This window comes from Lagenorhynchus albirostris, chromosome 6 (genome assembly GCF_949774975.1).
Source record: "Lagenorhynchus albirostris chromosome 6, mLagAlb1.1, whole genome shotgun sequence".
Taxonomy (NCBI): domain Eukaryota; kingdom Metazoa; phylum Chordata; class Mammalia; order Artiodactyla; family Delphinidae; genus Lagenorhynchus; species Lagenorhynchus albirostris.
This window is the reverse complement of record NC_083100.1, coordinates 37542658-37566546: the sequence shown is the minus strand read 5'-3', so window position 1 is coordinate 37566546 and position 23889 is coordinate 37542658. Positions and strand designations below refer to the sequence as shown.

The window sequence follows — 23889 nt, the reverse complement described above, 5'->3', positions numbered from 1 at the left end:
GACATTTTCCAGTCTTAAATGAAATCTATAGCTACAGACTTTTATAAAATATATATCTAAAGCAAACCTACAATATATAATGTCTAAATTATTTAAAATTATGGTAAATTTTAGATTTCAACTTAAAAATGAGAGTATTCATAATTTTTCAAAAAAATTTTAGAGGCTATATAAGCAAAAAACTTTGAAGATTACTGTCCTAGACAAACTCTCACACAATACATACAAAATCTAGATGTTCAATTTAGTCTGCTTAAAAAAATTTTATACTGTTTATTATTTATTTACTGTTATGCAACTTGCAACTTTTCTAAGTGGGGTAATGTATTATAATAAATAATTGTATTTATTATATTTGTATATTCAATATATTATAATCATAAACAATATATTAATTATATTTATAGAATTATATTCATACATATATATTCTTCACTCTCAGACCTACTAAATGTAGATCAGTAGGGGTTGGTTCTGCCCATTTTTTAAAAAAAATTTTTGAATTTTATTTTTTTATACAGCACTTTCTTATTAGTCATCAATTTTATACACATCAGTGTATACATGTCAATCCCAATTGCCCAATTCAGCACACCACCATCCCCACCCCCCCGTGGCTTTCCCCCCTTGATGTCCATATGTTTGTTCTGTACGTCTGTGTCTCAACTTCTGCCCTGCAAACCGGTTCATCTGTACCATTTTTCTAGGTTCCACATACATGCGTTAATATACAATATTTGTTTTTCTCTTTCTGACTTACTTCACTCTGTATGACAGTCTCTAGATCCATCCACGTCTCAATAAATGACTCAATTTCGTTCCTTTTTATGGCTGAGTAATATTCCATTGTATATATGTACGACATCTTCTTTATCCATTTGTCGGTTGATGGGCATTTAGGTTGCTTCCATGACCTGTCTATTGTAAATAGTGCTGCAAGGAACATTGGGGTGCATGTGTCTTTTTGAATTATGGTTTTCTCTGGGTATATTCCCAGTAGTGGGATTGCTGGATCATTTGGTAATTTTATTTTTAGTTTTTTTAAGGAACCTCCATATTGTTCTCCATAGTGGCCGTATCAATTTACATTCCCACCAACAGTGCAAGAGGGTTCCGTTTTCTCCACACCCTCTCCAGCATTTGTTGTTTGTAGATTTTCTGATGATGCCCATTCTAACTGGTGTGAGGTGATAGATACCTCATTGTACTTTTGATTTGCATTTCTCTAATAATTAGTGATGTTGAGCAGCTTTCATGTGCTTCTTGGCCATCTGTATGTCTTCTTTGGAGAAATGTCTATTTAGGTCTTCTGCCCATTTTTGTTCAGAAAAAAAACAAAACAAAACTCCACACGTGATTCTCTGAACTTGTGGAATATGACCATAGAATGTACCCCAAGAAAGCTCCAAACGGATTAAAGACTTAAGTATAAAGTAAAATGAAATCATGGAATAACTAGCAGAAAGTAAATCTGAGTAGTTATCAGATCCCTAGTGGGGCAAAATTTTAAGTGATGAAGTAAAATGAAAAAATTAATTGATTCAGTTATAAAACTTTTAAACTCAGAAAGAATGAAAAAGATTAAATAATACCGTATAAAATTTATATATAAAATGATGAAGTTTTGATTCTACATTGTCATGCAAATTGACTAGAATAAAAAATAGGACCTCGATGGTTAAATTTTAAAAAATCACAAGCAATTTAAAAAGAGTACATGCAATATCAAAACTGCATTGAAAATACTTCATCTTACTAAATTTTTTTATTGACGTATAGTTGATTTACAATGTTGTGTTAGTTCCAGGTGTACAGCAAAGTGATTCAGTTATGCATATATATATAACTGTTTTTTCTGAATTTTTCCTTTATAGGTTATTACAAAATATTGAGTATAGTTTCCTCAATGTAGTCTTGATTGTAGGAAAAAACTTACAATGTCCATCAATAGGGAATATACACTCATACAATGGAATATTATAAAAAATTTAAATAAATGAACTAGATATGCTAGGATCAACATGGTTTAATCTCAAAAACATAATGTTGACTAGGAAAACCAGATTATTTATATAGTGTTTAAAAACCGCCTAAAGCAATACTATGTATCTATTGTTTAACAATCTCTACATTTGTAGTAAAAACATATAAAATGGAAAGAAAAGATACTCTGGTTAACCTCTAAGGAGGAAAAGAGGGTAAGATAATTGGGGCAAGGAGAGTTTACTTGAATTTGTCATATTTTATTCCCCCTATTAAAAGAACTTAAGTAAATATGGTAAAATGTTAACCTCTATTAAATTTGAGTGGTAGCTACATGGCTCTTATTATTTGTAATTGTCTGTGGTTGAAATATTTCAGAAATAAAAAATTTAATAGTAATAGATGGAAACCCTTCTAAAATGAAATTACTTACAGGCCAAGGTGGTGGGACAGAAGCTACCTCTGGAGTATGAAAATAAGCAACACCATTATGATAAGTGTAAGGATATCCAGTTGAAGTTGTTAGATACATTGTTCCAGCAGCTGGCATTACACTGGGACCTAAAACAAAGTGTAAATAGTAATAATTGAAATGTTCAGTTTGACATTTAAAAATGTAATTTCTGAACAATGGAAGATGTTTATCTTAACACATATATATAGTTACAGTAAAAATTGAATGTTATAAGTTCTTTAAAAAATTCCATATGTTAAAGTATATTTGAAATATATATTTTCAAACTCACTACCTTAGAGCTTTCATTAGCTTAAGGTAAATGAAAGAAAAAGAAACAAGTTTAATAAGGAATACTAAAAATTCACCAATTCAGATTTTAATACTAGTATAATGAAACACAAAACTTAACAATTGAGATTATTATCAGCAAAGTCATTATTATTACAAATATAAATTACATACAATTTAGAGTTTCCTGAAGACTATAGACACTGTAGTGAAGTTCCTAAGATCTTAGTAAGACTGTCTATTTGTAAAAGGCCAAAGAAAATGGAGGCAGTGAAATTAGACAAAATTCTACTTTCCTCAAGACACTTGTTCCACCTTACAAATTCTTTGGATCTACTATCAGCAAGCACTCACTCATGCTATGACTATATTTTATTCTCTAGTCTCCCTTTGCTACAACTGCTGCTATTACAAACATGACCACAGACCTTTATGTTGCTAATTTTGGGTCCTCATCTCTTTTCCTAGGTGAAAGTTATATATACTCCTCCCCCCCAAATTAAAAAAAAAGACTTTAAAAATTTTATATGCCAAGTTAGATTTAAGTACTTGACCAACAGGTTATATAAATTACTGAACTGGCAATCCTCCTTCCACTATACTAGTGCTTCTCAAAATTTAAAATTCATTATAATAACCTAGACAGCTTATTAAAATACAAATTCCAGTTCTTTCAAGAGATTTTGATTCAGGAGGCCTGAGATAGGGCCTGAGGAACTGCATTTTGACAGATTCCAAGTGAACTGTTGGTGGCTGCAAACCACACTGTAAGCAGCACTGGCCTGCCACTCTAAATAGCAGTACTACTTCTCAGCTTTTATATTTTCACCACATTTTATCTAGTATTGTTATAGCATATTTTAGTGGTTCTTAATCCAATGCTTTTGAGAATCTGATGAAAGCCACAGACACTTTTCTCAAAAATACATATATTCAAACAAAATTTTGCACGTAATTCAGAAGGTCCATGAATTTCCCTCCAAAGATCATCAAGGAACCACAGGTTTATCTGTTAAATAAATAAATTTTGAGTGTTTACTATTACAAGGCATTGAACTAGGCCCTAGTGATACAGCCAAAAAGAAAAAAGAAAAAAATGAGCATGCCATGGCCTCTATCTTCATAGAAGTTAGGTTCTGGTAAGGAAGATAGTCATTAGCTAATTATACAATTAATTAAATACAATTTTGATAAAGACATGAAGAGGTAGTATAGGGTACAATGGTGAACATTTCAAATATATATATATATATATGTATATATGTAGCATCTGTGAGGAAATGACATTTGTTTTGGGCTGAGCTTTAAAGAACGAATGGGATGGCAAAGATCACTCTAGGTAAAGAAAATAGTATATCAGGAATATGGTTATGTTCTGAAACTGAGGGAAGACTAGATGGCTAAAGCATGGAAAGAAAAGAGAAGGACAGCTCAAAATAAGCAGAGAATAACATGATAAGATGTGCACTTCTGAAAGATCACTCTGGCTGCCTTGTGTGTGATAGGTTGGAAGGTAGCATGACTGGATTCAGAGAGACCAGTTAGGAGGCTTTTCTAGAAATTAAGGCAAGAAAAGTGGGTAGCTGGGTCTAGAATATTGGCAATGGAGATGGAAAAGAAGTGATAGATTTGAAAAAAAATGAGATAAGAATCCCTTATATTTTGTAAATATATCTTTAATACTTATCCTTTCTTTGTAGACAAGTAAAAATAGCTTTGGAGTCAAACTGTCCTGGATTTGAAGGCTAATGCTACCATTTGGTTAAGTTATTTAACCCCATACTTCTCAAATTTGGGCCTAGCATGGTTATGTCAGGAAACATGAAAAGGCACAGGCTGAACATGGTGATCTTCTTACAGAATCAGTCTTATTCAAACAATTATTTTTAGGAAACATTTTAATAAACAATACAGTGTTATAGAACAGAATCCAAATTGCACATGAAGTTTTATATAAACCATGAGACTTTAAAGACAGTTTAAAGAAAATTAAAGAATTTAAAGAAAATTTATAATTCTGGTATGGTGCCATTGGGTTAAGACCCACAACATGACCAGATTAACTCTCCCCTACATTTAAGATTATTTCAGCAGAAATGTTTCTAAAACAATGACTTTACCTTTATAAGCTGAATTTTCTATTTACAAAAATAGAACTAATAATACCTCACAGATTGCTGTAAAGATTAAATGAAATAAATGAAAACCCATAACACTGACCCTTGCGCTGAATAGTTCTTAAATAACTATACATCTGTTTGAAAGCATTCAGCATACTGCTGATTTATGTTCTATTTTTAGCAACTTGTGGGTCATAATATGAACATTACTAGTTGTTCCTACTGATGGTGATAATGGGCTAAAGAACTGCTATTACATGTTATAGCTTAACTCTTGCATCTAACAATAGTAGTCTGAAAATATTCAGCGTTCTGCCATATTTACTGCATTCCATTTTGGAGTATCAACTTACTAAGGACATTTCAGTTATCTTCTGAATTAACAAATACTAAGTCAAAATTAAACTTGATATCTGTTAACTTCTAAGTCAAAAACAGAACAGTCCAAATGAGCACAATCTATTAATTTGTTAACAGATGTACAATATCCACCTAATGTTTTAAACATCCCAGTAGACACTAGGACACAGCTAAGGAAGAATAAAAAATTGAGTTACAAATTTTATGCGAAGTTTCTCCTTCTAGCCAAAGATTCTGTTGGAGATTTTAATAAATATTATAGGTAAAAGTTAACTGTAAAGATGTCTAACTTAATAAATGGGAAGAGTGAGGAAAAAAAGAGTAGAGTCGAAAGCATTACCAAAATTTGAGGAAGGCATCTAACTTAGCCAGTTCCTAAAGCTTTAGGGATTGTTTCCTCTGTTATGATACATGTGGTTGGGTTACAGTATGTACCATACAACCAGAGTTTCTGATATTTGTTCTATATTTTCACTTTCTGTAATTTTACTCTAATTTTAAATTACTTTGTTAATTAGAAAATTTTCTAAATAGTAATTAACTACTTTTAATTTCTTTTGTAATTTTAAACTATATTTTTATCATAAAAGATTTTTCCTTTAAAGATGTAACTATATGGAATATAGTTAAACACCATTATTTATATAAATTTTGCCTAGTCCCCCCTACCCTGCAAACTAATATATTTTAATTTGTGGTAAGAAATATTCATTTGACCACCAACTTCACTAAATTTACTTTATTAAATGAAAGAAAGCTGATATTTTAATGAAGTTCTATTAAAACTCTAATATTTCAAAAAAGAACCATGCAAAAATACTGAAAAATACATTAGTTCTCAATACATACGAGGGATCCCTACTTGTTGTTTTCTTATTGCTGGACCAATGTTCAGTTTCTTGTCCTTGTAATTAAGTTTTTCAGCCTAAAATAAGAAAAAATAAATTATTTTATTATCATTCTTTGAAAGTGGCAAGGCATAGTGGAAAGGGCAAAGTCTTTGGATTTAAATAGATCTGGGTGTAAATCTTGGTTCCAGTGCTCTGGCCCTAATTCCTCATCTGACAATTTACTAGTTATTAGTGTGTGTGAGCAGAGAGGTGAAAAATTTGAGTCTCCTTACACACGTGGTCCCAGCTAAGGTCAAACAGGGTGATACTGTTTTCTTTTTCCATCTTTTATACTGTAAACAATTGTCCTTTTCATGTTCTATTTAGTGTCATGTTTTTCACATTTTTGTGACTTATGTTGGTATTTTTGCTATTTAAAATGGCCCTCAAGTGTAGTGCTGAAGTGCTTGCTAGTGTTCCTAAGTGCAAGAAGACTGTCATGTGACTTAATGGAGAAAAATATGTGCTAGCTGGGTTTAATTCAGGCATGAGTTATAGTGCTGTTGGCCACGAGTTCAGTGTTAATGAATCAAAAATATAAATTAAATATAATATCTTTAAACAGAAGCACACATAAGACAAAGTTACATATTGATCGGCTGATGAAAATATTGTGAGCAGAAGCTTGTGGGACCCTAGCCCTGTATTCTTCTAGGTGCAGCACTTCAATATTTGCTAATTCAGTGTTCGTGGTGATTTTATAGAACACACCACTGCAAATAATGAGAATCGACTGCATATGACTTAAATACAATTTAAATAAAATGTTTTCCTAAAAAATTTAAATGTTACAGTTGCCAAATTTAAAGTTATTATATATTGAACTGCAGGCTATAGACTTTTTCTATGAGTGCTCTTAGTTTATATAAAGTTTTTCAGAGGAGGGAAATAATCTCAGATAACCTCACTCTAGGAATCTACATTTGTAGTGTTTTTTAGGAATTCAAAGTGCTATTAACACTTCAGGAAAGATACATCCTTAAATTCTTAGTTTAAGTAAATAAAGTGAAAAATTATATACAAACTTCACAACCATACTTACATAATTATTTGGAATTTGTTTTTCTGTAGATAAAATTTCTCTTTAATCTTTTTTTTTTAATTCATTTTTTTGGAGACCAATGTCAATCTTAAGATGCAAAGAAGATAAAATTTTTTTTTTTTTTTTTTAGCAATCAATCATTGTACTGGAACCCTACTATTATTAAATTAATACCTTAAAGGATTAGTTTCAGAGAAAGAAGTTCTAAAAATTAAGTTAAATATACCAAAATATCTTACCTCTTGTAAAATTTTTTGTGCATCTTCTTGTGTTTCAAAAGTGACAAAGCCATACCTAAATAAATGCATTAATTATTCTCTTAGAACATTACATTGGAATATATTAAGATTAAATTTTTTTTTTTTTTTAAGAATGGGCCATTGCGGGGGACTTCCCTGGCAGTCCAGCGGTTAAGCCTCTGCATTCCCAATGCAGGGGGCATGGGTTCGATCCCTGGTTGGGGAACATCCCACAAGCCTCAAGAAGCAGCCAGAAAAAGAAAAAAAACAAAAAAGAAAGAATGGGCCATGGTAGGAGTGAACATTTTTCCTTGGTGCACCAGTATGCAAAACTTAGGAGAATCATTCACAGCTTAACACTGTCACCTCCTCTTAAAGGGAGGGGCCTAAAAGAAAAAAAAAACCCTGGGGATCTTGAAACAGTTTCAGACCTGAGCTGTAAGTAAGGCAGGAAAGCATGCGAGATTTGTATTCTGGTTTACAAATTGGAATGCAATAAATTTCAGTCCAGAGCACTAATATCCTTTTAAAATGATAGAAGTTTGGTTTAAATAGAAATCAAAGTAGAAAAAAACCTTTAAAAATTTAAAAGTTTCAACATAATAAAATTTTTTATGTGGGTAAATGAGTATACAAACATATTATTTACTATTATCAGCATATATAAACTGATAATGCAACTATTAGTATATTTCCCAAATAAAATCAATTAAAAATATGTACAACCCAGACTTTATATATGCTTTTTCATATATACTTGTTACCTTCAGAGTATAAATCATGATCAAGACACAAATACACAATGTATGCCATGTCCAAAAAGCCAAAATAGGTAGAAAAAAAGGAATGAAAGAAATAAAAAGTATATCCCCCGAAAATGTAACCTCTATTTGTATAACTTAAGGAAACTCTTCTTTGTAGTGCTAAACTATTATTTTCCTCAATTCATAATTACTATTATATAATTATGTATTGTGTAATTAGTAAACATTTACTGTTTCTTCAATTCATAATTGCTGTATTATATATGAATTTTCTTTTTCAACAAAGGAATTTCTTTTTTTCTATTTGCCCAAACATTAAACAACGGCTAAAGAAATATTTTTACGTTATTATTAGTTTTTTTTTTTTTTTTGGTAGAACACATATACCACCCAGTGGAAAAAGCATAAAATACAGCCTACATTTCTATGTGTGTTTTTCAATGATTAAAAAATGTATATTACAAATTCTATTAAGCCAAGTAAAAGAGGTACAATCTCACTTCATCCTAATATTGATTGTCAGTCTCAGGAAATATCTCATTTGTTTAAAAATAACCTCTGCAGGATCTCATCTCTTCCAAAGTGTCCACCTGTCATACTTACATGTAGTTTCCCACTAATATAATTTTCCCTCCACCTTATTGGTCCCTTCTTTTATGCCTATAAGTATGTATATATTGTCTTTTTTTCAAGAAAACAAACATAATCCTTCATCCATTTCTTTAACTTTGCAGTCAAACTTCTTAAGCGAGTACCCTATGCAAACTACCGTTTTCTTCTCTGGTATTTGGCTTTTGAATATACCAATCCACTGAAACAGCTCTAAGGGCACTAGACAGTTCTAGACAAATCCTACTGCTTTTTTCCCTTAATTTTCATTCTCCTTGATTTGGCAATTAAAAATCATTCTCATTAAGAGTTATATTTCTCAGATTAGTCCCCTAATTAGGTCTTTGAGGCACAACCTATGGACGCTCTTTTGTGTCAGCCTTTTTCAGGTAAAGTTCTCTCTAGTCTAAAGCAGGTATACAATTCCAAAAATATCAGATTCCTTTAGCTTCTGGTGCCTTGGCTACTGGACAAGAGCTACTTGACATTAAGTGCTTATTACCGAACAATGAATGGTCCCTCAGCCTTTGCAAGAATAACTTTCCAATAGATTAAGGAATATTATAGTGTCACTATTCCTCCAAAATACACAAACACACACACACTGAAATCAAAAGGTAGGAGGAAAGAAGAAGGCATGAAACTCTCTTTTAAAAAATGGAACCAAAGTAAATTAGTATACAAAACCTAGTAATCCAATAAAAATACAATTGTCAATTCCATGTACTATCCATAGTGATACTAACCCTTTGGGCACTCCAGCTCTGTCATTTACAATCTTCACTTCTTTTACAGACCCATACTGGGAAAAAAATTTTCTTAAATCATTTTCATTTGTCTAATGGTATAAAAAGAAAACACACAAAAACCATTTTAATTGATAAAAGATGAAACAACTCCTATGCTTGGTTTGGAGACACAAAAGGTAACATAAATAACAATATGGATGTAAGAATGCCTCTCATCATAAAAACAGTGCATGAAACCACTAGGTTATTAAAATCAATATGAATACTTTGCTTTATGCAGAGTTGTTAATACTATGTCATAAAATATTACACTGCAATAAACTATTTTAAGCTGAATTTTTAAAAAACTACAAAGAAAGCTCACTATTTAAAGGAATTCTTGTTCTCTAGTTAGCCAGTTTTTAATAAAATGTACTAGGCATGGCTATAACTATACTAAGGGCATACTACTATTGGTTCTTGTGGTTCAGAGAGGCCCACAGTCATAGCAGTGGAACTAGGTTATGCTGGCCTATACCAGTCACTCTATTTTAATCAGCAGAGTCCCCAGGAAAAGTAAGGTCTTAGGAAGGAAATATATTTCCAAAAGTACCTGAACTCAATTTGTGATAACAACAGAGAGGCTACAAGATTTAAAGTTTTTAGATGCTTTATCTGTATTCAATATACATGTCAGCTAAATACAGACATTATGATGATATGCAAAAAAAATTGAGTCATAATTAGACTATCATGTACAAGATGCCTACAAAGATAGTTTGGCATATCTGGTTTTAATTGAAATAGTCTCAAAATAGACCCATATCACCTTTCTCTAGAGTATTCACACTAAATTCATTGCAATTTCATTTTCTGGTTCAGCTATAAGTGTTTGCCCCCAAGAGGTACTTTAAATATCCATAGAAAAATTTTTTCTTTATATATCTAGGAAAAGACACGCCTAACAGCAGAGCAATATTTCTTGAGTTCCACTGCTACCTCACTACTTACTGGTTTTTAGTTGGTAACCTAAAGCCTGCTAAACTGGATGATGACAAATACTGAGTTAATCTGAGAATAACTGACTGCCTCATTTCAATAAACACAAAATGGAATCAACGTCAGAATAAGGTTTCTATTAGAGACTTGAAAACAAATTAATTCAAACTATTCTCTGATAGAAAAATCACTAGCTCAATTTTGCAGCTCCATTTCTTTGCTGAAAAGTAAGGACACAGAAAGTCAAGATGATTAAATATTAAAAGGGATGGGCTGTAGGGTTCTAAAAAGAAGAATTTTAAAAAGTTTGAGACTGCTTGCTACTACGGTAAACTATTTCCTTGCTGGAAATTACCTATGGTTTTGCGAAAGGTGTAAGTATGAGGGAGAGAACCCTAGCAGTTATGTTAAAGCTATGACTGTATTGTAACAATGGCCCCCAAAGTTCATATTGTAGCTGATTGGCTTCAATAAAAACCTACACTAACCTAGCCATATAAATTATTACATTTATTATTTATTTAAAAGTATACTGAGCTAATATAATATAAATTCTGAACAAGAATATTCAACTTGAATATTTATGGTCAGCTATTAATATTTGCTACAGAAACAGAAATTTTTTTTTTAAAAATAAGCATTTCATAAGAAATTATTTTCCTTAATTTATTTTTAGTGAACCAATCACATACTTGCTTAAGACTCACAGTTTTGACAAATACATTAAGTGTAACATTTATCTTGAGCAGGAAAAAAGTAATTCCATACAAATTGTGAGAGATTGATCATTGGAAGATAGCGAGTATTAAATGTCAAATATCATACCCTAATTGCACAAGTTTTTTTTTTTTATTAAGACAACTCCCCCTGAAATTTCCAGTATGTAATATGGAAGCTTGGAAATCCTTCGATATATCCACTTGGAAGTAAGAGTGTTCCTAAATTATCCATGCTTGCCTTTCCTGTAGGTGTTTAACTACCACCACCCACATGGGGGTGCTGCAAAACATCTCACAAAACCATGCCTCTCTGAAAGAGTGAAATGGCTATTACATTATTTAAACATATTACTGTTAAAATGCTTTATTCTGACTAGGACACAGGCCTTTTTTAGTGACCAAATTCTAAATTAGGTGATAGAAAGCAACCTGCAAAAGACAGAAATCTAGGAAGTTACTCAGGAGCCTAAGATGAAAGTTGGGATAAAGAAACAGGATTTCATAAAACTGCTGTGTTTTTGTTTTTTTTTTCCTTAATTGAGTCTTCTTTTGAAAATTATAGTCACTCATTATTTGGGCTATTAGAGTGTTATGTAAAAAAGTATAATTAGTGTGGTATGGTGAAATAAAGCATGTGGAGATGAGTCAGAAAAACAGAATTCTAGTTTTCACTTTGTCACTAAGTAGCTAGGAGCTTATAGATATGTCAGTGAGCCTCAATTTCCTTGTATGTGAAATTGGACAATTATATATACTCTATTTAACCTACATTGTTGTTGAAAAGATTCTTTGTATTAAGACAATTTGAAACCTACTAATCATTATGCAAATAGCAAATATGTTATTTTTAAAGTTGCAAGAAGAAACAATTTCTGAGAAATAAAACACTTCTAATACAAAGAATACACTATGTTGCATGCATAATTAGGTACCTTAAGGTCGATTCCTCCTACAAAGATGCGATTAGGGACCACTGTTCCATATCTTGGGGCACTTGTTGGGTTATTCAAAGGCACAGGTGACACAGGATTAGGGGATGGAGATAATGAATCTGTTTGCATCTGATTCGATGTTTGCTGTAAAATAAAATTCTTTTAAACTCTTAGTACTGGGTATAAGTTTTGATGCAGGATGAAAGCATATATCCTTCAAAAAGATAAGTCATTGACAAAATGTAGTATTTCAGACTTTAATTTTATGCTAATATTATGAAGATTATAATTAGAGCTAATAACTTTTGGGGGCAACAAAAATATAAGAAATGTAGAATTCATTCCTCTACAGAGATGATCTTAAATCTTAAATATATTATTTAAACATACATATGTTAGTTATTATTAACTGTACTATTTAAATATTATAAGCATTAAGAAGGAATATTAAACTCAAAAAGAAGTTTGAAAAAGAGAAGAATAACCCTGGACAGCTAGGAGCTGGCCTGGCACAACCAACTAGGCCCTGGTGTTAGGAGTTGGCCAGGAACTCACAGCTAGGCTGTGGTGTTCTCTTGTTAACAGAACACCAACATCGGGCAAGGCTCCTCTGTGATTGTGGTGGATGAAGATAAAAACAAGATCACTCCATAATCGTATCTGTACATTGACAAAAACAAAAGCATTACCCAAACCACAAGAATGACCAAACGTCCTTCTATCCTGCCTGATAAGACTGCTCCTTTTTTTAACAATCACAGCTTTAGCTTCAATCTATTTTTCTTGTCTCCTAGGTAAGAATTAACATACCCAATTATAGAATTACTCCCACCTCCTGATAACACGTATTCAGAGTAAAGCTTTCTTCATTAAACCCTCTCTAAAAAGTGCTTAATATAAGCTTAAATCCTATAATAAGTTCTTCTAACACCTTGCTGAGAGGCTGCATGGTGTATGTTCTTCTTTGTTGTTAATTCAGAAGATCCAACTTTAATAAACTGCAGGTGTATTTGTGGTAGTCTTTGGCTAAAGGGCATTGACAAGTAAACAGACTCCGACACAAGTTCACGGTTTTTCAACTCTAAAGTCAAATTTTTAAAATGCACTTGGCAATTGGAAAAGTGGACCGATTTAGTAAAAAAAAAAAAAAAAAATTGTATACCTATAACTCATAGGTATAAATTTTTATACTAAAATTTTTTATACTAATTTTTTCTTTATGCTAAAGAATTGAGTTCATATTCATATGTTCACAATTCTAAGTCGGCAACCTAATTTAGATTCTAATAAATATATATTAACATATACACCTTCGCACAATGGCAAGATAGTAGACTCCTCAGGTACACCTGAAAAAAAACAAGACTTGAGAATAGAATTTTAAAGAGAAACTAATTTAAGAACTTGCTAATTATTCTCCTTCTGGGAACACGAAACAGACTTTTGAGACCCTAAATGAGTGCTTCAAAAAGCTTGGAGTTGATGATTTAAATTCTCTGAAAAACAAATTCATGAAAATGAATTTCCAACTTAGATAATGGAGTTGTTCTTTTTCACATTTGCTCTCCTTTCACTTCATTGACCAATAAAACCATAATCCCTAAATTAATCTCTGCAAGATGTACAGAGAAATGACTAGGCCAGTAGTGACTATGGGGCTATAGGCTGGACCTTATGGGCTCTATTCTCCATCTAGTCTTAAGGGGGAAAAACACTCCCTAGTAAGGGAGTTCATAAAAACATCTCTTAAACCACAGAGTCATCATATTTAATAATTGCTATGTTGTAGTTGCCAATTAAAGAAACTGGGAATCCTAACAGCATCCTCCCTGGGCATCTGGACGTTATTTGTAACTTCAGTCACTTTACTTGTAAGACATAGTGCCCAGACTGGATGATTCTGGGATGCTTAGTTTTACTTTTCAAGTGTGGATTTGTATTGCTAGAGATAATAGAACAGCTCTGGTAGATACAATCTTTTCTCTCTGCCGGATTACAGAATGTAGTCATTACCTATTTGCAAAGTTAAAAAAAAAAATCAATCTTCATGTAATTCTCTTCTTAAAAACAAAATGAATTCAATGGATGACCTCTTTTGTTCCAAATTTGTTTAAATAAAAGTCAACTCCATTAGTTTTCATTAAGAGAGGAATGACTTGAATGGAAGAGAACAGTGCTTTACTTCCAATCTTGAGAAATCAGTTAAATGATACCGAGGAAGGAAAAACATGAACTTTTTACATATCACTCACTTCATTCTTCATTTTCTAAGACTCCTGTTCTATTGTGGGTTCCAACTGTTTTATTTTTCTCCTTACCACTTACCAACATGTAATACCATGTAATTTATTTATTATGTTTGTTATCTGTCTCTTTCCACTATAATGTAATGTTCAAGAAGGAAGAGGGTTTTGCCTGTTTTGTTCACCGCAGCATCTAAAGTAGGGACCATATATAGCACATGTTCAATAAATATTTGTTGAACGAATGAATAAATGAGTAATTTCTTCCTGCTCACGATATGCCAACCCTTAGGTTGTGGGCTGAAGACTACAATATGAATAATAGCCTAGAAAATATTTTAATCTTGGTAGTAGCAAGGCTCAGGTAGAGACGATCTTTAAGTTCCTCAGAGAAGGTTAGCGATTCACTGAGTTAATTAAGAAAGCCTCAAATTCTACTGGCAATAATTTTGCAAACGTATGAAAAGCACTTAGATTGGTGCTGTTTTAGGGTTAGAAGTAAGGGTCCTTAATAAAACTTCTAGTACTAGTTTATTTAAAATTTCCTCCAAAGTAATGTGCCCCCACTGCCTCCTCCTCTCTAAAATTAACCTCGAAATCTATCATCTACTTTGCCAACAAAGACAACAGGAAAAGGGCGGGCTAACCGTCGCAGTTACGGCCTCCGTGCTCCTTCCCCTCCGAAGCCAGCAAGCTGAGGCGGTGGGGGAAACGGCTGAGGCGACAACTCCCTTGGGTTCTCTCGGGTCATCATGAACTTGATCACTGTCTCGAGGATCCACCCCCTCCCCACCAAAGTGCGGGAGGGAAAAGAAAGCTAGCCAGCGAGAAATTTTGCCCTGCAAACCCGCCAGCAGCAGTGGCGGGAACCCTCAACGGCACCGACCCCGACGCCGGCCTAGTGTGCAGCCTGCCCTGCGAGCCTCGCATGGCGCTCGCTGATTGGCTGCTGGCGGGCGCCGCGCGGGGCGGGGCGGCACGTTGCCGCAGCCCCTCGGGCCTAAGCGGTCTCCCGCCCCTCCCCAGCCCAGCCCTGTCTGGCTTGGGCGCGCACCTGGTGCTAGAGGTTCCGGTCCGACCTGGGCACAGGTCCCCGCTACCCAGCCCCGCCCCCGCCCCCTGCCAGGTCTCTCGGGCCTTCTGGTCCCCAATGACCAGTCGAGGAGAGGAGGCGTCAGCCGCCAGGGCAACGCCTCAGGGGGGCGGCTGGGCGGAGTCCGGTGGGAGTGGGCGTCAAAGACGCAGCAAGCCTAATTTCGGCGGGAAAGCTATTTCTCTAGCCTGGGCCCGGCCTGGTGCACAGGGCCCAGCCACCCACCGCCTCCGGTCGCTGCCGAGGTCTCCCAGCCCGTCTACACCCCGTTCAGGCCCGGTGGCCGCACCTTCCCGACCCCACGACACAACCCGACGGGGCCTGCAGGCGGGCCGCTCTTCGTGGCAGTCGATGGGGCTACCTTGACCACGTTACTTCCCGACAAAATCGCAGGCTCTAGACTCGCCCTTCCAGCCCCTCACAGACGGAGTCCACATTTCTCCTTCTCCCCACTACCCCGGGGCCCAGGACTCCGGGCCATGACCGCCGTACTCACCGCCCCGGACTCGGTCTCCATCCTCCTCTCTGTTCTTCAAAAGCCAGGGGCAAAGGAACAGAAACCTAAGGTTTGAAAGCACCTTCACACCCAGGAAGCAGCACCACGTTTGCCGACGGAGACTCTCTCCCACTGGCGGCGACGGCGTTGGTGGCAGTTGCAGGGCCGGAGACTCGGACCCGGGTCCTGAACCTGCCACCCCGGGGGGTGAGGAGGGACAGGCGGCGTCGCCTAGGGCGGTTGACTGCGGTGCGGGCGGGCGCCACAGCCCGGGGAGGGGCGCGGACGGGCGGGTTTCGGCAGTGGCCCGTGGTCGGCGAGCTGGGCCGTTTCAGGGGCAGAGCGTACAGCAGGTCGGGGCGGGCGTGGAGTGTGCGGAGCGAGGGCTCCCTTCTGGAGCCACTCTCGCCTGTTTTCGGACGGCTGGGGAGGAGAGAGCGAACGGTTATGCAGAGTTCCATGCACCGCACGCCCTTCACGCCTTTCCTTCTCCCCTTTGGAGAAAAGTTGGCCTCTGGGACTGGTGAGTTTCGAGAGGTGGAGGTGACCTCAGGCTTTACTAAGGTGCAAGAAGCCTGTTGAGGGGCGACTTCGGAAGGCTGGTGCGGGGCGAGGAGGCCAGTTTGCAGAGTCAAAGTGTGACTCCCTGGGGCCTGACGCGCCAAACTCGGAGGCTCCGGAGAAGCCGCGGACGCCGCGCCGCACCGCACCTGTTGTCGCCGTCACTCATCCCAGCCGAGCGGGCGGGGCGGCGCGGGAGGCTTGTCCGGGGCCCGCCGCGCCGCGCAGTCCGGGCTCCGGCGCCCGCCCCAGGCCCGCGCCCGCTGAGCACCGCCCGGCCGCCGCACAGCCTGGGGAGCCGGCCCGCGACAGAGCCACCCGCGCGCCCGAGGGGTGAGGACTGTGCCACTTGTCTGGAGTGGCTCTAGCCACCTTGGGATCTCCTTTGGAAGAAGACTGCTTCGTAAAATATATTGCCAGAAGGTAGCTGCGATTTATTTACATATCTCGCCGATATCACATATTTTATGTATATAAAATATATAACCAAGTTCTAAATAATTACAACTAGGTTAACTTCTGTAATAATGATGATGATTATGGCTACCATTTATCAAGGCCTCACTTTGGTGCCAGGCGCAGTGCTTTACAATCAGTATCATTTAATCATTTCATTTTTACAGCAACCCTTCAAATAGATGCTCCTGTTATCTTCATATTACAGGTGAGCAAATGGAAATATTAAGTTAAGTAATATTAAGTTAAGTTAATTAAGTTAAGTTAATATTAATATTAAGTAATTTGGTCAAGTTCTAAAGCTATAGATGTAACCCGGGTGTCTCTCTGACAGCAGGTCATGATCTTAACCATTTTGACATATATTTTTAAAGAATTAACAACAACGACTGTTAAAAGTTACCTCAGTAATAACTTTCGTACTCTCTATTATAAAAGTTTGTTTTTTTTTACTTTCAAGATAGTTAAAAATTATTATGTATTTAATTTTTAATCTGTTCAAACATTAGCTCTTCATATTATTTACCACAAATAAAATGGGAAACGTAATTATTTTCATTGAATACAGTTCAGCTAAAGCATCCTAATATACATTTGTGCATACAATTTAAGCTCAATTTCTCAGGTTTTAGTTTCTTTGGAAACAGAGACTACAAACCTATTAAAATTAAAACTCATGTTTCAAAGCAGAATAATTTTGCTGTTCAATACCATTAGAACTGATCTTCTTTGGGCATTTTTTTCCAGTAGTAATGATGGGTTTAAGTAGATATTACTGACATCTCTTTTGTCCAAGTCTTTTTTGACTAAAAACACTTATTTTTGAACACTGTATTCACCATACTAGGTGTTCAGTCTGTGACACACAATTTAACCGACACAATTTAGGGAACACTGACTGTATATTTCAAGACCCGTGTTGGGTGCTAGGGGGCTATACTGTATTTGCAGTATGGTAATTCTCTGTTCTCCTTCTAAGTCTTTTAATCCTTAAGCAAAACGTTTTTTTTGTTTTAAAACTTGCATAAAACATGTAGAATTATACAATTCAACGTAGTACACGTTTATAGAGTTCCTATTATGTTCAGTACATAATACTATATGCAGTGAGAGATAAGAAGATGAACAAGATCAAACCTCTGTCCTTGACGTGTTTTTAATCTAAAAAGAGAGAAAAGACTAATTACTCAAAATAATTACATCTAAATTGCTTATAATAAATAGGATACATACAAAATAGGGTAAGTGGTACGTGAACTATGATCAAAGGCCTGTGGGAGTACAGAGTACAGCACTGTGGAGCACAGTGTCCAGGGCTGGGTAAGGGCACCGTCAAAGCTGAAATACTAGCGTGAGTGGGAAGGGGAGAAAAGAAATTGATCCGCCATGTACCCAGCAGTGGGCAAAGCACATAAATTTTTAAAAAAAAATTTTTAAATTTTATCTTATTTTTTTATACAGCAGGTTCTTATTAGTCATCAGTTTTATACACATCAGCATATACATGTCAATCCCAATCGCCCAATTCATCACACCACCACCACCACCCCACTACTTTCCCCACTTGGTGTCCATACGTTTGTTCTCTACATTTATGTCTCAATTTCTGCCCTGCAAACGGGTTCATCTGTACCATTTTTCTAGGTTCCACATATATGCGTTAATATACGATATTTGTTTTTCTCTTTCTGACTGAATTCACTCTGTATGACAGTCTCTAGATCCATCCATGTCTCAACAAACGACCCAAATTCGTTCCTTTTTATGGCTGAGTAATATTCCATTGTATATATGTACGACATCTTCTTTATCCATTCATCTGTAGATGGGCATTTAGGTTGCTTCCATGACCTGGCTATTGTAAATAGTGCTGCAAGGAACATTGGGGTGCATGTGTCTTTTTGAATTACGGTTTTCTCTGGGTATATGCCCAGTAGTGGGATTGCTGGATCATGTGGTAATTTTATTTTTAGTTCTTTTAAGGAACCTCCATACTGTTCTCCATAGTGGCTGTATCAATTTACCTCCCCACCAACAGTGCAATAGGGTTCCCTTTTCTCCACACCCTCTCCAGCATTTGTTGTTTCTAGATTTTCTGATGATGCCCATTCTAACTGGTATGAGGTGATAGATACCTCATTGTACTTTTGATTTCGATTTTTCTAATAATTAGTGATGTTGAGCAGCTTTTCATGTGCTTCTTGGCCATCTGTATGTCTTCTTTGGAGAAATGTCTATTTAGGTCTTCTGTGCATTTTTGGATTGGGTTGTTTTTTTTTTAATATTGAGCTGCATGAGCTGTTTATATATTTTGGAGATTAATCCTTTGTCTGTTGCTTCATTTGCAAATATTTTCTCCCATTCTGAGGGTTGTCTTTTCATCTTGTTTATGGTTTCCTTTGCTGTGCAAAAGCTTTGAAGTTTCATTAGGTCCCATTTGTTTATTTTTGTTTTTATTTCCATTACTCTAGGAGGTGGATCAAAAAAGATCTTGCTGTGATTTATGTCAAAGAGTGTTCTTCCTATGTTTTCCTCTAAGAGTTTTATAGTGTCCAGTCTTACGTTTAGGTCTCTAATCCATTTTGAGTTTATTTTTCTGTATGGTGTCAGGGAGTGTTCTAATTTCATTCTTTTACATGTAGCTGTCCAGTTTTCCCAGCACAACTTATTGAAGAGACTGTATTTCTCCATTGTATATCCTTGCCTCCTTTGTCATAGATTAGTTGACCATAGGTGCGTGGGTTTCTCTCTGGGCTTTCTATCTTGTTCCATTGATCTATATTTCTGTTTCTGTGCCAGTACCATACTGTCTTGATTACTGTACTGTACTTTGTACAAAGCTACTGCAGTTTTGTACTATAGTCTGAAGTCAGGGAGCCTGATTCCTCTAGCTCCGTTTTTCTTTCTCAAGATTGCTTTGGCTATTCAGGGTCTTTTGTGTTTCCATACAAATTGTGAAATTTTTTGTTCTAGTTCTGTGAAAAATGCCATTGATAGTTTGATAGGGATTGCATTGAATTTGTAGATTGCTTTGGGTAGTATAGTCATTTTCACAATGCTGATTCTTCCAATCCAAGAACATGGTATATCTCTCCATCTGTTTGTATCATCTTTAGTTTCTTTCATCAGTGTCTGATACTTTTCTGCATTCAGGTCTTTTATCTCCTTAGGTAGGTTTATTCCTAGGTATTTAATTCTTTTTGTTGCATTGGTAAATGGGAGTGTTTCCTTAATTTCTCTTTCAGATTTTTCATCATTAGTGTATAGGAATGCAAGAGATTTCTGTGCATTAATTCTGTATCCTGCTACTCTACCAAATTCATTGATTAGCTCTAGTAGTTTTCTGATAACATCTTTAGGATTCTGTATGTATAGTATCATGTCATCTGCAGTGACAGCTTTACTTCTTCTTTTCCGATTTGGATTCCTTTTATTTCATTTTTTCTCTGATTGCTGTGGCTAAAACTTCCAAAACAATGTTGAATAATAGTGGTGAGAGTGGGCAACCTTGTGTTGTTCCTGATCTTAGTGGAAATGGTGTCAGTTTTTCACCATTGAGGATAATATTGGCTGTGGGTTTGTCATATATGGCCTTTATTATGTTGAGATAAGTTCCCTGTATGCCCACTTTCTGGAGGGTTTTTATCATAAATGGGTGTTGAATTTTGTCAAAAGTTTTCTCTGCATCTATTGAGATGATCGTATGGTTTTTCTTCTTCAGTTTTTTAATATGGTGTATCACATTCATTGATTTGCCTATATTGAAGAATCCTTGCATTCCTGGGATAAGCCCCACTTGATCCTGGTGTATGATCCTTTTAATGTGCTGTTGGATTCTGTTTGCTAGTATTTTGTTGAGGATTTTTGCGTGTATGTTCATCAATGATATTGGCCTGTAGTTTTCTTTCTTTGTTACATCTTTGTCTGGTTGTGGTATCAGGGTTATGGTTGCCTTGTAGAATGAGTTTGAGAGTGTTCCTCCCTCTGCTATATTTTGGAAGAGTTTGAGAAGGATAGGTGTTAGCTCTTCTCTAGATGTTTGATAGAATTTGCCTGTGAAGCCATCTGGTCCTGGGCTTTTGTTTGTTAGAAGATTTTTAATCACCGTCTCAGTTTCAGTGCTTGTGATTGGTCTGTTTATATTTTCTATTTCTTACTGGTTCAATCTCGGAAGGTTGTGCCTTTCTAAGAATTTGTCCATTTCTTCCAGGTTGTCCATTTTATTGGCATATAGTTGCTCATAGTAATCTCTCATGATCCTTTGTATTTCTGCAGTGTCAGTTGTTCCTTCTCCTTTTTCATTTCTAATTCTATTGATTTGAGTCTTCTCCCTTTTTTTTCTTGATGAGTCTGGCTAATGGTTTATCAATTTTGTTTATCTTCTCAAAGAACCAGCTTTTAGTTTTATTGATCTTTGCTACTGTTTCCTTTATTTCTTTTTCATTGGTTTCTGATGTGATCTTTATGATTTCTTTCCTCCTGCTAACTTTGGGTTTTTTTTGTTCTTATTTCTCTAATTGCTTTAGGTGTAAGGTTAGGTTATTTATTTGACATGTTTCTTGTTTCTTAAAGTTAGGATTGTATTGCTATAAACTTCCATCTTAGAACTGCTTTTGCTGTATCCCATAGGTTTGGGGTCATTGTGTTTCCATTTTCATTTGTTTCTAGGGTGTTATTGACTTCCTCTTCGATTTCTTAAGTGATCTCTTGGTTATTATGTAGTGTATTGTTTAGCCTCCATGTGTTTGTATTTTTTACAGATTTTTTTCCTGCAATTGATATCTAATCTCATAGCATTGTGGTCGGAAAAGATACTTGATACAATTTCAATTTTGTTAAATTTACCAAGGCTTGATTTGTGACCCAAGATATGATCTATCCTGGAGAATGTTCCATGAACACTTGAGAAGAAAGTGTATTCTGTTATTTTTGGATGGAATGTTCTATAAATATCAATTAGGTCTGTCTTGTTTAATGTATCATTTAAAGCTTGTGTTTCCTTATTTATTTTCATTTTGGATGACCTGTCCATTGGTGAAAGTGGGATGTTAAAGTCCCCTACTATGATTGTGTTACTGTCGATTTCCCCTTTTATGGCTGTTAGTATTTGCCTTATGTATTGAGGTGCTCCTATGTTGGGTGCATAAATATATATAATTGTGAAATCTTCTTCTTGGATTGATCCCTTGATCATTATATAGTGCCCTTCTTTGTCTCTTGTAATAGTCTTTGTTTTAAAGTCTATTTTGTCTGATATGAGAATTGCTACTCCAGCTTTCTTTTGATTTCCATTTGCATGGAATATCTTTTTCCATCCCCTTACTTTCAGTCTGTAAGTCTCCCTAGGTCTGAAGTGGGTCTCTTGTAGACAGCATATGTACCGGTCTTGTCTTTGTATTCATTCATCCAGTCTATGTCTTTTGGTTGAAGCATTTAATCCATTTCCATTTAAGGTAATTATCAATACGTATGTTCCTATTACCATTTACTTAATTGTTTGGGGTTTGTTATAGTAGGTCTTTTCCTTCTCTTGTGTTTCCTGCCTGGAGAAGGTCCTTTAGCATTTGTTTTAAAGCTGGTTTGGTGGTGCTGAGTTCTCTTACCTGTTGCTTGGCTGTAAAGGTTTTAATTTCTCCATCAAATCTGAATGAGATCCTTGCTGGGTAGAGTAATCTTTGTTGTAGGTTTTTCCCTTTCATCACTTTAACTATGTTCTACCACTCCCTTCTGGCCTGCAGAGTTTCTGCTGAACGATCAGCTGTTAACCTTTTGGGGAATCCCTTGTATATTGTTTGTTGTTTTTCCCTTGCTGCTTTTAATATTTTTTATTTGCATTTAGTTTTTGATAGTTTGATAAATATGTGTCTTGGCGTGTTTCCCCTTGGATTTATCCTGTATTGGACTCTCTGTGCTTCCTGGACTTGATTAACTATTTCCTTTCCCATATTAGGGAAATTTTCAACTATAATCTCTTCAAATATTTTCTCAGTCCCTTTCTTTTTCTCTTCTTCTTCTGAGACCCCTATAATTCGAATGTTGGTGTGTTTAATGTTGTCCCACAGGTCTCTGAGACTGTTGTCAATTCTTTTCATTCTTTCTTTATTCTTCTCTGCTGTAGTTATTTCCACTCTTTTATCTTCCAAGTCACTTATCCGTTCTTCAGCCTCAGTTATTCTGCTATTGATTCCTTCTAGAGAATTTTTAATTTCATTTGTTGTCTTGTTCATCATTGTTTGTTTGCTCTTTAGTTCTTCTAGGTCCTTGTTAAACATCTCTTGTATTTTCTCCATTCTATTTTCAAGATTTTGGATCATCTTTACTATCATTATTCTGAATTCTTTTTCAGGTAGACTGCCTATTTCCTCTTCATTTGTGTGGTCTGGTGGGTTTTTACCTCACTCCTTCATCTGCTGCATATTTCTCTGTTTCCTTATTTTGTTTAATGTACTGTGTTTGGGGTCTCCTTTTCGCAGGCTGCAGGTTCGTAGTTCCTGTTGTTTTTGGTGTCTGCCCCCAGTGGCTAAGGTTGGTTTAGTGGGTTTTGTAAGCTTCCTGTTGGTGGGGACTAGTGCCTGTGTTCTGGTGGATGAGGCTGGATCTTGTCTTTCTGGTGGGCAGGTCTGCATCTGGTGTTGTGTTTTTGGGTGTCCATGACCTTATTATGATTTTAGGCAGCCTTTCTGCTAGTGGGTGCGGTTGTGTTCCTGTCTTGCTAGTTGTTTGACATAGGGTGTCCAGCACTGTAGCTTGCTGGTCATTGAGTGGAGCCGGGTCTTAACGTTGAGATGGATATCTCCTGGAGAGCTTTCGCTGTTTGATATTACAAACATCTGAGCTGGGAGGTTTCTGGTAGCCGAATATCTGGAACTCGGCTCTTCCACCTCAGAGGCAGAGGCCTGACACCCAGCGG

The 23889-nt window shown here is 36.0% G+C and overlaps 2 protein-coding genes across 3 annotated transcripts in view; one reads left to right on the top strand and one right to left on the bottom strand.

The window, feature by feature from the left end:
- Positions 1-16099, bottom strand: part of BOLL (boule homolog, RNA binding protein) — a 54520-nt gene extending 38421 nt beyond the window's left edge. The window contains exons 1-6 of the mRNA XM_060151374.1: positions 15963-16099; positions 12131-12274; positions 9499-9590; positions 7380-7434; positions 6058-6133; positions 2417-2544 (exon numbers count right to left, since the gene is read on the bottom strand). Of these exons, the coding sequence (XP_060007357.1) occupies positions 2417-2544; positions 6058-6133; positions 7380-7434; positions 9499-9590; positions 12131-12274; positions 15963-15983 (516 nt within the window). The 5' untranslated portion in view covers positions 15984-16099. The remainder of the gene's footprint in view (positions 1-2416; positions 2545-6057; positions 6134-7379; positions 7435-9498; positions 9591-12130; positions 12275-15962) is intronic.
- Positions 16100-16775: 676 nt separating this feature from the next.
- Positions 16776-23889, top strand: part of PLCL1 (phospholipase C like 1 (inactive)) — a 393008-nt gene continuing 385894 nt past the window's right edge. Inside the window, exons 1-2 of one of the 2 annotated variants that reach the window (XM_060152383.1) lie at positions 16776-16946; positions 17147-17187. The gene's annotated coding sequence lies outside the window, so the exon portion shown is untranslated. The remainder of the gene's footprint in view (positions 16947-17146; positions 17188-23889) is intronic. The other variant, XM_060152382.1, reaches the window with a different exon arrangement.